At 48.9% G+C, this 15,525-nt stretch overlaps 1 protein-coding gene across 4 annotated transcripts in view; it reads right to left on the bottom strand.

The window, feature by feature from the left end:
* Positions 1 to 6,581: 6,581 nt before the first annotated feature.
* Positions 6,582 to 15,525, bottom strand: part of LOC119466618 (uncharacterized) — a 44,848-nt gene continuing 35,904 nt past the window's right edge. For 2 of the 4 annotated variants that reach the window (XM_049657294.1, XM_049657295.1), the window contains 2 exons: positions 11,230 to 11,821; positions 6,582 to 10,122 (listed from right to left, as the gene is read on the bottom strand). In XM_049657294.1, the coding sequence (XP_049513251.1) occupies positions 7,019 to 10,122; positions 11,230 to 11,821 (3,696 nt within the window). In that variant the 3' untranslated portion in view covers positions 6,582 to 7,018. The remainder of the gene's footprint in view (positions 10,123 to 11,229; positions 11,822 to 15,525) is intronic. The other 2 variants (XM_049657296.1, XM_049657297.1) reach the window with 2 other exon arrangements.

The raw sequence follows: 15,525 nt of genomic DNA, 5'->3' as shown, positions 1-15,525 counted from the left end.
ACCTCCTTGGTCTACTCCCCGCAGTTTTGTTCAGTGGCTATTGAATTTTCGCGGCCTCTACCATGTTTGATAACGTGGTGACGCGTCCATAACTTGCCTCAACTGCCTCCGTGTTTACAATGGATGTGTATGACTGTATGGCGTCGGTGCGGCTTAGTAAATATCTGTTTCGGGAGATATCGTAGACGCTGACTGGGTGGCCGACACGAAGCTGGCCACAGCTTCAGAGAACATGCAAAAGCGCTTTCGGTGCTGATTAAGCCATGTCCAAACGGCGCGAGCAGCTCATATGATACTTGTTCTAAAAGCGGGGCTAAATATGTATTCCAAGCTATCCAAAAAATCACCGCCCAAGCACTCCGTATACAGACGGTTAGCCGGCGAAGCTGAAACGTGCGGCCCCGGTGTTTATCACTGGGTTAATCCCGACGGTTCATTAAACGACGGCTTGGTAGGCTGCCGGATCCTCGGTTGCTGCTTGCGCTCGGCCACCCGGGCCTGTTCTCGTGCCCGAACTGCAACATCGGCACGGCGAACACGCGCTCTCTCACGGTGCTGCTGTCGGCGCTGTTCTTCGTAACCCGTGTTGTCTGCTGTTCACGAGTTCGTACGATGCGTGACCTACACATGTTGAAGTCGGAGAGACACAGCTGCACGCACGCTCGGCTGCGACGGAGAGAACGAAGTTTTACTAGAGGGTGTTGGACAAGGGGAGTTCCATGGGCTCGTTACAGGTCCCGGAGCCCACCAGCCGGAGTCCATAGGGGTACGTGCCATTGCGCTTGGGCCCGTTCTGCACAGTCACCAATGTCGGCCCACATTTGTGCCATGCTGCAAATCAAACAGCAGATCCTAGACAATTAAACAAGATCGACTAGGGTGACACTAGGATTAAACCTAAAAAAAAAGCCTTCGACAAAGCAGCGCATGCAGCTATATTAAATAAGATAAGCCACTTCTTAAGCTTAAGATCGAAAGCATATAATTATGTCAAGGACTTCCTAACGTACAGAACGGCATCCCTCGTAGTGGGAGAACTCAGATCTGAGGAGAGACACATGGGTAGCGCTGGCACCCCACAGGGTTCAGTCATATCCACCAAGCTAGCTGTTCAATCTAATAATGATAGGACTCCCAGAACGGCTCAACTCTGTACACAGAATACATCACTCCTTATATGCAAATGATATCACCATCTGGGTGTCAGAAGGTAGCGACGGAGAGATAGAGCAGAGACTCCAGAACGCCGTCGACACAATCGAGGAGTATCTAGAAGGTACTGGCCTCGAGTGCTCGCCAGATAAATCCGAACTCCTCCTCTATCGACCCACGCTCAGAGGTAGACCACAGAAGGGTTACAACCGGGACCGAGCCTATGAAGAAATCCAAGTTCGTACCAAAAACGGCAGGGCTGTCCTCATAGTGGAACAGATCAGAATCCTAGGACTCATCATCGAATCCAAGGGCACTAACGGAGAAACCGTGAAGAGGCTAGTAACCAATATCGCCAATTAACGCAATAAGGCTTATCAAGAGTCACAAAAAAAAAAACAGGAAATGAAGGAAACTAACGTCGTCAGACGTATCTATTCCTTCGCCATAAATCACATTATATACGTGGCGGCATACCTCAATTGGTATTCAGCCGAAAAAAAAAAATAAGATCAACGCACTCATACGAAAGGCGGAGAAGCAAGCTCTAGGCCTTCCAGATAGTACCAGCACCGAGCGACTACTTCAACTGGGCATACACAACACGTTAGAGGATCGAGCTGATGGAGGCTCAACAGATTGTTCAGTTGGAGAGACTAGCCAGTTCGCGCACTGGCAGGAGTATCCCCGGCAAGTTAGGGATGCTATCACAATCAACAAGAATGTAAAGTGTCTGTTCCCAAAGTAATCAGGGAAAATATCCACGTCCCCAATCTGCCCAAAAACATGCACCGCGAACTTGATCACGGCAGGAGAGAAAGCAGAGCTAAAGCTCCACTTAGGCGTTGTTCATGGTCGCAGCGGAGTACCCGAGTCAGGAATCCTACGTCGCGGAAGTAATAAACTCCGACCACGAGTGCATAAGCGCCTGCTCGACACGCTCTAATAATACTGCAGAAGTAGCTATCGCTCAGGCCTTAATATCCCCCAAATGTAGATACGTCATCAGCGACTCGCAGTCATGCAGCCATCAGAAACTACGCGCGAGGAAGAATATCGCCCGAGGCCGCTAACATACTCCACGGGAAAGGCCAGCTGATATCATCAGAGGAATTCGGAGAGATACATCATTAGGTTCCCAGCCCACACCTCCTGCGAGTCCCCCGCTCCCAATCTCAACGAGGAAGCCAACCGCGTCGCGCGAGGTCTCATTTACGGCGCTCGCGACTGACTGACTGACTGAAAAACTTTATTGGCCAAAGTATTGACAGGGAGGGTGTGGACCGATCCTTAAGGGACGTTCCTTATAAATACTAGGTGGGCTCCTCATTACAGAAGCCCATTGGCTATACCCGCGGCTTGGTCACGCACGACCAGGGAGGGCCTTCTGGCTCGCCAGGTCGGAGCAGCCGAGCAGGGCCGCCTGCCAGTCCTCCCGGATAGGGTTGGGTATAGGGGGAAGGTGCGGGGTGGATTGGCATGCCCACAGCATGTGGAAAATGTCCGAAGACTTTTCCCCACAATGTGGACACTCCCCTGTGCAAGCAGGGTCGAAATGTTTTAGGACTGCCGGACACAGCAGTGTTTTAGTATAGAGGCGAAGGAGTAAACGCTCCTCCGCCTTCGTGAGGCCCTTACAGGGCTTAGGAAAGATTGCGTGGGCGAATTGGTAATGTTGGGTGATTTCCTTAAAGGTAAAAGCCGGATTGGGTTCGGAGTCCGCATCGAGGGGAGGCGAGGGCGATGCCCGGAGAGTAAGCGCGCGGGCAGCGGCGTCAGCTGCTTCGTTGCCCTCGAGACCCGTGTGCGCGGGAGTCCATATTATCGTGCGGGACGCGGGGGCCACGAGATAATCGCTGCTTTGAAGTATGCGGTATGCAAAATAGGGTATAAAGCCCTTTTCGATGTTCCTGCAGGCCCCTTGCGAGTCGGTGATGATCACCCGCGAGTCCTGATGTGCGGCGGCGAGCGCGATGGCCACCTCTTCCGCATGTGTTATGTCTTGTGCTTTGAACGTAAGGCCGTTCACCGCGGTCTTTTGATGGACGACTGCGGCCGTGTACCAACCCCCATGGTGTGGGCCGGAGGCGTCCACGTAGAATACTCCATGTTTGTTTCCATAGTGACGTGCCAAGGCTTCTGCCCGCGCGAGGCGCCGGCCACTATGGTCGTCTCGTGTCATGTTGGCCGGAAGAGGGCGCACGTGCAGGGCGCATCTCCAGATTTCGGGGATGCGCACGCGCTCTTCCGTTAGTGTTGGATGTTGTATGTGTAATCGGGCAAGAAGGCGGCGACCCGACGGCGTCTTGTGTAGTGGTTCAGCAAGTGTGCTTCTCGGAGCTCCGTGAAGGTGTTGACCATTCCGAGGCCCAGGAGGCGCTGGTTGGACGTGTTGACCGGGAGGTCGAGAGCACGCTTGTAAATTTTGCGGAGAACCACCTCGAGGGCGTTCACATCAAACTTGCGAAGGTGGAGCCTTCGTCATGTAAACCACCTATTTTACTTTTTCACGGGAAGCACACATCGTGTGTCTCTTGTTTCTTTTTTTTTTATTTTCCCTCAGTTTCTTTTTTCGCTACTGGTTATTTGGGACTAAAGAACGCAGTGCTTCTTCTGGGGAGAGCGGCTGTTGTGTACGTGGCAAGCGAAGCATTGTGATTTTCTCTATTCTCAGCAGATATCTTGCGGATCTCAGGTTGTTACGCTATATAGCTGATTTTTTAGACGAATATATTTGTAGCGTGGTGCTCGTAAGCCGATGGTCATTCGTGCTCATTCCCGATTGTAGAGGGTACTGTGACGGTCTTTAAATGCCTGTGCACGGTATGCCCAGGTGCAGTAGAGTTAAGGGGCATCATGGGATCAAAATGTTTCGGCGCTTTCTGGCATGGTGTCTGTTGTAGCTTGTGCATTTCTTCGAAACGTGTGAAGCGAGGTAATACAGCATTACTTCTGCGAAAATTTATTTTTTAGCACTGTAATGGGTTCTCTGTATTTACAAGGCAACTTTTCATATCAATAATCACTTTTGTTGTTTTACTTGTACTTAGAAACACTTTGAAGAGGACCAGTACGAGGGAAATCGACAGGATGGGCGCCGTCTGTTAAAGTCAACAGCCCTACATCATCATGGACTATATTTTCGAAGTGAAAAACATTACTAATCTGTATTTGACTGTCTTAGTTTCATTTACGGTTTTTATACGCGATATGTATGCAGTGTTATTTTGTCAATGTAGTTATCAGTGTTCTAATGGTTATTTATAAAATGTTCTGTACTCGCCATCGATGTGTTTGGCTGATGCGACGTACTCGATGGTAGCTGATGTATTCTGGCTGGATATCTTGATTAATATTACCCGCGGTTGGGTTTTCTTGTTTGCATTCTTGTTTTCGATTTATATTTTGTGTAATAAGGTTGATGTACTCACTTGAACCCCCCCCCCCCCCCCCCATGTAATGAATAAATAAAAAAAAAAAAACTCTCACTATCCCGAATTGTGTGTCGAGCCTACCTTGCGAATTTTTTTTATCTCGTCTTTCAACATAACCTTCAGGCGCCACACAGTACATATAATTTTTCATGTACATATCTCTTTCATGATTGATTGTACTAGACATTATAAGTAAATGTATTTTGTGCATCGTTGGGTTTCTTGTGTGTACTACGCAAGATTGACACAGACAAGTTACGTTACATGTAACTACAGCACTAACTAAACCTTATTTTCACATCGCAGTTATTTTTACACCAGCTTAATCCTGTCAGCACACAGTTTTGTGGAAAAAAAAAAGCAAAATTGCGCGTAGATATCGTCAAATAATTGCAACGAACGCGAAGGGCACGCGCAACGCAAGGGAAACTAACCGCCGTGCGCGAGTGGCTGGCTACGGTAAAGGAGGCGTGACGTGTAAACCAAAATACAACAGCGAAAAAGAAAAACTTCGACACACAGGGGGTCGCAAACCTTATATACCAAGCATCGAAGCGCAAAAAAAAAAAAAATAGTGCGTATTTCAAACATACACACGGCATATTAAATGTAAATTGAATTAGGCAACTTGGGGCATGTTCCCGGCGCCATACATTTACGTCTTGGACCTTCGACGAGTTAACGGCTATTGGTTATAAAGATGTGCAGATGCGATACCGATAAAAAAATCCTCATCAAGGCAAAGCACTTGGAAGTGCGCCGCGAGTAACACTATTTATGAACGCAAGCGTAGCCGAGTCTCAGCTCGTGTGACTCAATATGGCGGCGCTGGGCATCGAGGCACCCTAGACCTTTCGTAGTTGCAGCGTCCTCTGGCCAAATTCAGCGTAGCGAAACAAAATAAAAAAACCGTTTTGTGACTTTTACAAAGTAAAACGAATATATATAACTTATGTGTTCATGAAGTATCTAGACGGGTGCTTGTAATGCGTAACCGGTCCATTTTATCGACTGGAAAATGAAGCGTCGACTTGGTGAACGACACGTGATAGCCAGCGAGGTTGCATTTCGAATCCAATCCAATCTTTTATGACGACAATGCGCTGGCGACGTTTTTGTTAGCTGTGCTGTTCACTTTATTTACTTAAAGAACCAGTTGGAGCTGTATTACACAAGTTATTCGCGCTCGCACGACTGGTGCCTCGATGCAAGGTGCTTCGATGCACGCGCGAGAGATGGCGCGTGCATCGCCCACCCTCGCTAGCGAAAGACGGCAGCATGCGCTCTCCGCTAGCCCACTTGCGGCTAAGCGGAGAGCGCATGCGCATTCGTGCTTGCGCTCCGCTCAGCGGCTAAGCGGAGCGTAAAAACGCTAAACTAAAACTGTCTAGTAACTCGCTTGTGTACCGCCGCGAAATATTCAGCTTCGACCATTCGTGCGCCGTCGATGTAGTCCGTCATTTATTATGCGTATATATAGTGCGCATATATTCAAGTGTGCACACATTCACTTATTCTTGCCACATTGGCGATAGAGTGGGCGTAAGTTTCCGTGCCAGTTGGGCTAGATGGGTGCAGATACTGAGCGCGAAACTTGCTACGACAGAAAGCGGCGCTGCTCCCTTTGTCACTGTTTAACGAGCGGTACTCACCCTTGCGGACGTTCCGCGGCTGAAGCCTTTTCTTTGAAGGTTGTAGCGACACAACGCTGGCGAATGAGCACATTTCTGTATCCTCGAGGAAAGCCGTACATTTCGAAGTGCCAAACGGGTACGCACAGTTTCAGCAGCGGTCCGCGAACTTGGCCACAGATTCATTCCATTCCTTAATATGCCAGTCATTATTTTTGCAGCCAACTACTGCACGCGTCTTTAATCCACATGATTCAATCCAGCATAATTGGAGCACAGTGCGATAGCGAAAATACAATTGAATTTCCGACAGCTGGAACTAAGAAGACAGAATCTTTAAACAAAATCAGTGAAAAATATATCTTTTATTTTTCCAAACTGCAAACAAAACACACTATAAATCTTATACACACCAACATATGAACTTGGAACCAAGATTGCACACCATGGGAAACAGAAGCGCAAAATGCAGTTGGATATACACGAATGTAGGAATGAATGATGGGTCAATACCAATAAAGAAAAAAAAAATCTAGTTTCTAGTTAGCGTGATGAAATTGAACAGGTTTTAAATGTGCATTTGTAAGTGCACACCTGCAGAATACTGAATGAAACATTTGAAATTTTAAATAATTATATCATAAGGCATAAGGTTTATATGCTTGAATAAAAATGAATGCCGAGGATGAAAAAAGACAACAAAGAAAGGGCAAAAGGCAAAGCTATAGTGTAAGCACTCTCCGCAGGCACTTTCACAAACTGCCACACTCTTGCACTAGCAACCCGTCGATGTCTTAGTCCTCAGTTCACATTCTCGCTCGGGATTTCCAGCAGTTCTGCGTTGGTGCAGGCGCCAGGGATTGGGCAGTCGTCCAGGCTAAGTCGCTTCCTGAAGCAACGTGGTGTGATGGGACTGGACTGTGCCATGGAACCATTTGGAACAACCGCTGGTGTTCCATCACCGCCGGCTCCAATGTTTGAGATGGTGGTTGGTACAGTGGCAGCTGCGCCTATCGCAGAGCTGTCATCCACGCCCGCTTGTTGTGGTGAGGAAAGTGCATCGTTTCCTTTTGGCGTCAGGCCCACTTCTGACACAGCGCTACCGTCGCAGGCATCTGATTCTCTCTTTGGCTTCTCCTGCTGTGCCTCCTCACTCAGTGTCTTGGCAACGTACGCTTCACCAGACCCAGCCAAGGCAGACTGCTCGTCAGCCAAATTGACAATGCCCAAGCCTGCTGACTTTTCGGCTGTGGTGTAGTCGGTGATTTCATTTTCTGGCTGCACCGATGCACCTATCTGCACATCTGCACTCTGATCGATGTCAGCAGCAGTTGTGTGTAGTGCCCCTGCACCTTCTTTGGCAGCTTCGGTGTCTGCTTTGTCCTCAGATACTGTGCCTTCGAAGACTGCTGCCTCGCACGTATCTTCTGTCAGAGTGTTGTCCTCAGCCAGAATAGACAGATCTTCATTGCCAAATTCAGGTATTTCTGGAAGCATGCTGCCATCAATAACAGCTGCAGAATTTGCAGCACTAACAGTGGCTTCTTGTGGAAGCACAACCTCTTCTTGAAGTGTTGCTGAACGATCCACTGCACTGTCTTCAGGCACACTGGAGGATGTGGCACCTCCATGCACTGCCAAGTTTTCTCCATCCAATTTGGCTTCATCTGAAACATTTCCATAAGAATCTACCAGCACACTTGAGCCAGTGCACTTTGGTTCTGGAAGTGCATCCTCTTTAGGCAGGTCTTCACAGGCTTCACTGCTCTGAGTATCCTTAAGAGCTACAACATCTGGTACTTCATTTAGTGGCCCTTCCCGCTCTAAAGACTCAGCTCCTACAGCAAGCTCCAGGGCCTCCTTGTCTTCTAAAGTGTCTTGGGAGGTTTCAGCCTCCAAGCACTGGGTGGGTTCACCTTGATGTACCAGGATGGCTGCCTCTTCTGAAACTTGTGTCTCCTCGAGAGCCTGTTCAGCCATACTGCAACTGGTGGCCACCACAGTGAGGTTTGCAATATCTGAACTGCCTCCTTCAGGAACATGTTCAGCCAAAAGCTCTGTGGGAGCACCATCGTCCGGTTTGTCTGCTCCTTCCGTGGCAGGGGCCTCAGGTACATCCTCAGGTGTTTCAGTAGGTCCTTCAAAAACTGAGTCGTCACCGGTGACGTCTCCACTGCCACCTTCTGAGGCGTCTCGTGCAGCCCCCTGCAACTTCTCCAAGACATCCATGCCCATGTCCAGAAGACGAACAACATAGCAGCCATTCCTCTCTCCCAGGAATTCAGCCAACAGAGAGGAGGCTGGCCCTGCATCGGCCAGAAGCTGGAGCTTCTCAGTTGCTTCTTGGCCCAATTTCCCTTCAGGGACGTCAAGGGTGCAATTGATGGCAAAGAGGGGTTCAGCCAGCAGTGCATCAGGAAGCTGGCGAATTCCAGCTCGCTCCACAGTGTCAGTGTTTCCATAGTCGACAAACTTGACTAGAGATTGTGCTGTGCCCCCGGGTTCAGATTCATTCTTACCCTCGATGACAGTGATCCTGTAGGGAAGATCGTCCGTCCAGTAGACCATGCACGGCAGTGACATATCTGCTGGTGCGTTTTCATTTACTGGAACTTCAAGCAGCTGTTTTGTCAGAGACTCCAAGGCATCCAGACGGTCATTGAAGTGAACAAAGAAGTTTGTTGCAGACTCAACGTGGATGATGTGGACATGAGCTTTCTGGTGAAGTGGAACTTTCAGGGCCCTGTACGTCTTCTGAAGTGGCAGCTTTGAGTGCAGATCGACCCCATCTAGGGTGAACAGTCGAACTGTCATCGGCTTTCCTGGCTTCACTGTTTCAACCAAAAGATCCGAGTCCAGGACAAGCTCTCTGAATTTCTCAACAGCATCAACATCACCAGTGTCTCCGACATCAGCAAGCCGACATTCAATGGAGAATGGTTCAACACGCAACTCTTCGGAGTCCAGAGAAACCACAGACTCCACTGTTTCAGCATTTCCGTAGTCAACAAAACGAACCTTGAAGCCACCCTTTTCCGCAGGACCTTCAACCCTAGCCCTGTACCAGAGGTTGTCCTCGGAGTAAAGAGCAGCGTAGAGAGTACTACTGTCAGGTGTCTCAACTACGGTGGGAGCATTAGAAGCTAGTACTTCTTGCAGCTTGTCCACCAGGTTGGTAAGAACGTCTAGCTTGGTTGAGAACAACATAAAGAATGAGCTTAGGCTATCAACGTGGCTCACTGTGCAAAGTGCACGGCCTTTAGCATCAGCGGGAGAAGGCTCAGTAGCAAGTGTGTCCACTAAGGAAACAGCAGGCTCCTCTGGAGCACCCACTGTCAACGCTGCGGGTTCAGAACAGAGAAACCGACTTTTGAGCGCTGTGGTGATATCCTGGCCTCCCTTAGAAAGCCTCACGGTGACCTCTGGACCCCAGGTCATCACCTCGAGCTCTAGCTCTGCATCTGCGATCATCTCCTTGAACGCGCTGACTACGCCAGGAACACCGGCAAGGTCTTTTGCCCCATCCAATTTGCATTTGTAGCAAAACGGCGGCACCTCGAGAAACTCTGCAGCAATGGCTCTAACCTCCGGAACGATGTCACTGTTGCCATAGTCAACGAAGTGCACACATGAGCCATCTACCGCAACCTTAGCACGGTACCAGGCTTCGTCCTGCGGGTAGAAGACCACACAAGGCAGCTTGGGCAGTGGTTTCACGATGGGCTCGGGAGTTTCGACATAGTAAGTTTCAAGCCGCGTGGCAAGATTTTCCAGAGCATGCTCCTGTTCCTTGCGCATGATGTAGAAGCAGGAGAGATCTTCGGCGTGCATTACATAAACTGCCATCTTGCCAGATATTTTTGAAAGTGGAGGATAGCATGGCACGATCGTGTAGCTGCTGGGGCCTGCGTGAGGGGGTGGCAGCGCAGTAAGAGAAGGGAGAGAGAAAAGCACATTCAGAAGCAGACCCACACCATAACAAGCATGCAAGCAAGCCACAACTACAGCAAGTCCATGGCTAGCCATTAGCTTAGCAGTTTCACTAATAAAAAAAAAAAAAGCTCATGCATGCAGCGGGCAAGGGCAACCCACAACGTTCAAAGCCACAGACAGTTATATCAAGCCCTAGAGCTAGCTAGCGCTTACTTGGTGAAAGCTACCTAGGAATGCTTAAAGGTGTCGACGTGCCATGTGCCAACAAAACATGCAGAGCCTGTTTACGCAAACATGCAATTAAATGTGTCACCATGTCATAATGCACAACAAAATATGTTAGCTGCATTACAAAAATTCAGGTATTTCTGCAGCGAAGCATGGAGGATAGCCCTTGATGAACCAACTGTAACATTAAAGCTGTAGCGCACATGTTACTAATGCCATGGAATCCTTCCACCCAACAGTGGCCTTTCCCTGTTTACAATTATGAGTGCAGTTCCAGCTACGCTTCCCCTTGTTCGCTCCTGACACCACTTTCACCATACCATTTCAGTGTGACATAGATGAACGAGGCTGTGCTCAATTATGTTGCATCAAGTGAAACTTGTATAGTTACTAGTTACTGCCAACTCCTCACTCCTCATGTGGCCTGTCGCCACTGCCTAAGGCATCAGCGCCACTAACATGCAGTTTATTACAATTATCATCAGTGGTGTCCTCACCACTAACTTGCTGATCAGCAACACTGTCATGACAAACATTGCTAACATCAACATTGTCATCAATACTTCTACAACCATCGTGGCCATCATCACCACTACTTTGCTGGCCCTGATCGCTGCTTTCACAATCAGAATCAACATCACCGTTAGTGCTACCATACTCAGCATTGCCAGTGGTTTCATGACCGCTAACTTGTTGACCATCAGCAACACTATCATAACCATCAATAGTACTTCTACAACCACCATAGCCATCAACAGCACTACCCTGCTGGCCATGGACACTGCTTTCGCCAACACAGTCATCATCATCATTAAAGCTACCATACTCATTGCCAGCGTAGTTAGGCTCACCCCGATAGAAAGGTGGCCGAGACGCCCTGGTGGGGGACGATGTCCTAGCTGGGGCTGAACTTCTCTCCGGAGGCAGTCTGGTCACTTCAGGCTTGGGAGCTACAGATTTGACAGCAGGGGTGACTGTATCATCCACAGCAGCGGCTGTATCATCCACAGCAGCGGCTGTATCATCCACAGCAGCGGCTGTATCATCCACAGCAGCGGCTGTATCAGCTGCAACAGTGGCTATATCAGCTACAACAGCGGCTGTATCGGCTGCAACAGCGGCTGTATCGGCTGCAACAGCGGCTGTATCGGCTGCAACAGCGGCTGTATCGGCTGCAACAGTGGCTGTACCAGCTGTAACAGTGGCTGTACCAGCTGTAACAGTGGCTGTACCAGCTGCAACAGCACCATCTTCCAGCACGGGTTGGCTTTCCTGCACCTGCTCTGCTGGGGTGGGAATTTCTTCGGGGATGGGAGATTCCTCACGAGCTGGAGCACCCTCTGGTAGCGGGTGCGCAAAGGTGTCCAAGATGTTCACTTCGTTGTCTCCGGAGGTGTCAAACAGGGACCCAATCACCTTCGCAGGTTCCAGCTGCTGTTCAACCTGACAAAGTTAAGGGGTGGATTGTGAATTGGACATCCCATAACTACCCACGATGCTTACCCTGTCCTACCTTACCCAACCACCAGCCTACACAGACAATGTACACATACTTATGCATGACCGTAAAGGATACTAAAGAGACACTTGTTCAGTTTACACTGATAAATCATATGTTAAAAATTATTTTCGTTAATTTCCCTGTAAGGGGTCGATTTTTACAAGACAAAGACAGCTAAAGCTCAATCTCTCTTTTTTTCTCTATTTTCGCACTAAAACCCCAGCGCAGGTACCCCAGTGTAATGTCATGGGTTTCAAACTACAGTCAAACCCGTTTATGATGAATTCGATAATTCCGCAAAAAGTGGCCGTTATATCAGTAGTTTGTTACATATGGACTTGCCCTTAAAACGCTAAAAAATTAACTGCACTGAAGCTGGCGTCAGCAGTTACAATTCAGCACCACTTTGGCCCGAAAACCACATTTTCAGTAACATTTGTGTTCCCGGTGCATTCCCGCACCTAGCTGCAAACTTGCGTTATAAATGCCCACCTACAGAACGAAATGTGGCGGCGTCTAGCTCTTTCAAAATGGCACCCGGTTCTGATCACCTGTAATTTTGAAACTGCAAGCACAGCCATCATTTTTTATTTGAGAGCTGGTGATGTATTTTACTAGCAGCGAGACATGACTGTATTTGGCACATGAGAGCAAACCGTTCTAGTGGGTCGGAAGAGTCAACTTCGGAAACTACTGCGGCATGCCACTATTCTGCGCAGGTCTCGGCATCATGCCTGTGCATCAGCCACACAAGAGCTGTAAAATTACATTATCTATGTCGCTTCGAGCTATAAAACACACACACACACACACACGTGCGCGCGCGATGTTCGAAAGGTGAAAAGTCACCTCAAACCGTTATCAGCAAACGCGACAACGAAGTGCCGCTGCACCGTGATCGATTGATAATGGGCATAGTAGCAGCCGACGCTCTGCAACATTGCGTGGCGGCAGCGCATGGTGCAGCGTTGCTGCCGACTCGGGCCGCGTCGACAGGAATGCTTGAGCGGCCATTGCTCCTTTGGTGGAAAGACATAGATGGTCGTTCCAAATTGTTGAGACAGGCGTAATGCACATGGTGTCGCACGGACAATTGTGCAAAAACGAGAGTGATGCCATCGTGGCACTCAATATTGCGCCAGCGCCTGCCAGGAGACGTGCCTTGAAAACGCGTTACCTTCTTCATAGCTTTCGAAATCAGCATGAGGTGGTCGCATGCTCATCTCAAAGGCCGTATCATCATGGCGGTTGGACTGGAGCGGGGCGCAGCCATGTGCGCAGTCTGGTTGCGCTTCTGTGCTTTGGCGCTTCGCGTGTGCTCTCTTTTTACCATGACTGGCTTCGAAGCGTTTGTTGTAGCAGTGCATTAATTTTAAAAAACGTTCGTTATATCTGGAAGCAGTTTTATAGGGAGGGTCAGAAAATCGTAATTGCACTCAGAAAAGCACTGAAATGTGGTCATTATAACCGACAGATTGTATACCTGGGGATCATAAGAATCTCGTTAAACGGAACACCTCAAGGGACCTGATAAATGTGTTCCAATTAAAAGGAGTTCTGTTTACTGAGAAAGAGGTGCAGACGCCCTCTTAACACTGTTAGGTATGTTAAAGGGGCCCTGAATCACCCTTTCGGCTTGGCAAAAAAACACTTTCATTGGATGGCATACGCTGCTGTGGACATCTCGGCCAAATTTTGTACTCATGCACGGCGCATGGGGCTCACAAGCAGAGCATGAAGTCACCGTTTTCTCAAACGCTCTCTTTTCAATAGAGTCCTTTTCACTCTTTTCTGGCTGCCATATTTCGTCATATAGCAGATTCCCTAGACGTCTGCTATTGGCCGATAGCCGACATCAATCTAGAAGGGCGTTTGGATCAGTCTTCTTACTGTTACTGTGTATATTTATTGACGCAGTTTAATAAACAGGCTGAGGTAAGCTAAAATCTGTATTTCAAATTTTGATAGGAATTATGTACGTCCGGAAGTACGACTACCATACTATAGCCAACTATCGTCTACTAATGCTCGCCCGCGTTGGAATTACACTTTAGCCACACTGCTTATCAGTGTGGTAGCTATCGGGTCTTGCCAATTTCTATTAGCTTTGAACACTCAAATAGCCTCGAACCATGCAAAACTTAAGGTCAGATCAGACATACGCTTGCCAGCACATGCTAATTCCTGGCTGCTCTTGGCTAGATGCCTTGGCAGACTTCATTTCGTATTGAGCTGTTGATGGCACTTCACAATGAGCAATTAGAATGTGGCTACTATCTGTTGGTTAAGCTGTAGGAGGACAAGAGAGAGAGAATAAACTTTATGCAAAAGAGCACGCTAGCGTAGGTAGCTCCTCCGCTTTGCAGTGAGCAGTCCCCTCAGACCAGGAGTCCAGCAGCCATAGCTGCCCTTCTCGCTCGGTTGACCAGGTTGAGCTGGTCCGTCTAGTCGAAGCTGGACAGCGCTGCCTCTCATTGCCGTGTAATCGGGTGTGTTATAGGTGTGAGCTGTGGTGTGCTTGCGCACGCCCATGCCATGTGGTAAAGCCTTGCGCATTGATCGCAGTGTGGGCATTTATGAGAATACAGTTGCATGTAGTGGCTAATGTAGTTGTATCATGCTTGCGAAGCTTTCAATGTCGTTTAAGAAACAAGGAATCTCAAGCTCAGTGGATGGAATATAGGATGATATGCTGTTACCGCATATACTCGTGTAAGGGCCGCACTTTTTTTTTTTCGAAATTTTTGCTTGGTGCGGCCCTTACACGAACCAGGCCGATGACAGCTCGCCAAAGGTCTATACTGTTTCCGCAGCAGTAGAAGTGTGCAAGAGAGTCGCAAATGACATGCCAGGAATGTTTTTATTTAGATTCCATGTCGCTATCGCTGCCCTCGCCCTCGGAAGAGCTTGCCTCGGCTTCTGCATCCCCCCAGAGACGATCATCCTCAGTACCGTCCATGCTGTTCGAAATTCCAGTTACCTTGAAGCTTTTCGCAACTGTTTCCAATGACACGGCACACCACGCACTCAAAATCCACGCACACACTCGGAGTGATGCCCGCTTCGGCCGTCCCGTAGGGGTCTTCTCATGATGGCCTCCAGCCATCCATTCCGAGTAGCATCGGCGAAATTCCGTTTTGAAAGGACGGTTAATGTAGACATCAAGCGGCTGCAGCACACTCATTATCCCTCCAGGAATAACGGCCAAGTCTGTGCGAGTCGTGGCGAGTCGGTCCTTGACGCGGTCAGTCAAGTGGCCCCTGAAAATGTCCAGAACAAGGAGGGCTTTCCGTTGTAACAGGCCTCCAGGTCTGTTTGCCCATACGGTCTTGATCCAGTCTACAACGAGTTCCTCGCCCATCCAACCTTTTTCCTGGGCACGTATGATGATTCCCTGAGGGAACTTTTCTTTTGGGAGAGTCTTTCTTTTAAACACGACATACGGCGGAAGTTTTCTGCCATCTGCCGTGATGCACAGCATCACAGTGCATCTTTGACGTTCTGCGCCGGTCGTGCGCACAGACACACTTTTCGTGCCCCTTAAATCCACTGTGGTGCTTTCAGGTGCGTCGAACCACACAGGAGTCTGGTCCGCATTTCCAATTTGGGAGAGGTCGTACTCATGTTCCCTCCTGAGAGCATTCAC

The sequence above is a fragment of the Dermacentor silvarum genome, chromosome 10 (genome assembly GCF_013339745.2).
Source record: "Dermacentor silvarum isolate Dsil-2018 chromosome 10, BIME_Dsil_1.4, whole genome shotgun sequence".
Classification (NCBI taxonomy): Eukaryota; Metazoa; Arthropoda; class Arachnida; order Ixodida; family Ixodidae; genus Dermacentor; species Dermacentor silvarum.
Note: the sequence above shows the minus strand (reverse complement) of the source record. Positions and strands in the feature narration are given on the sequence as shown.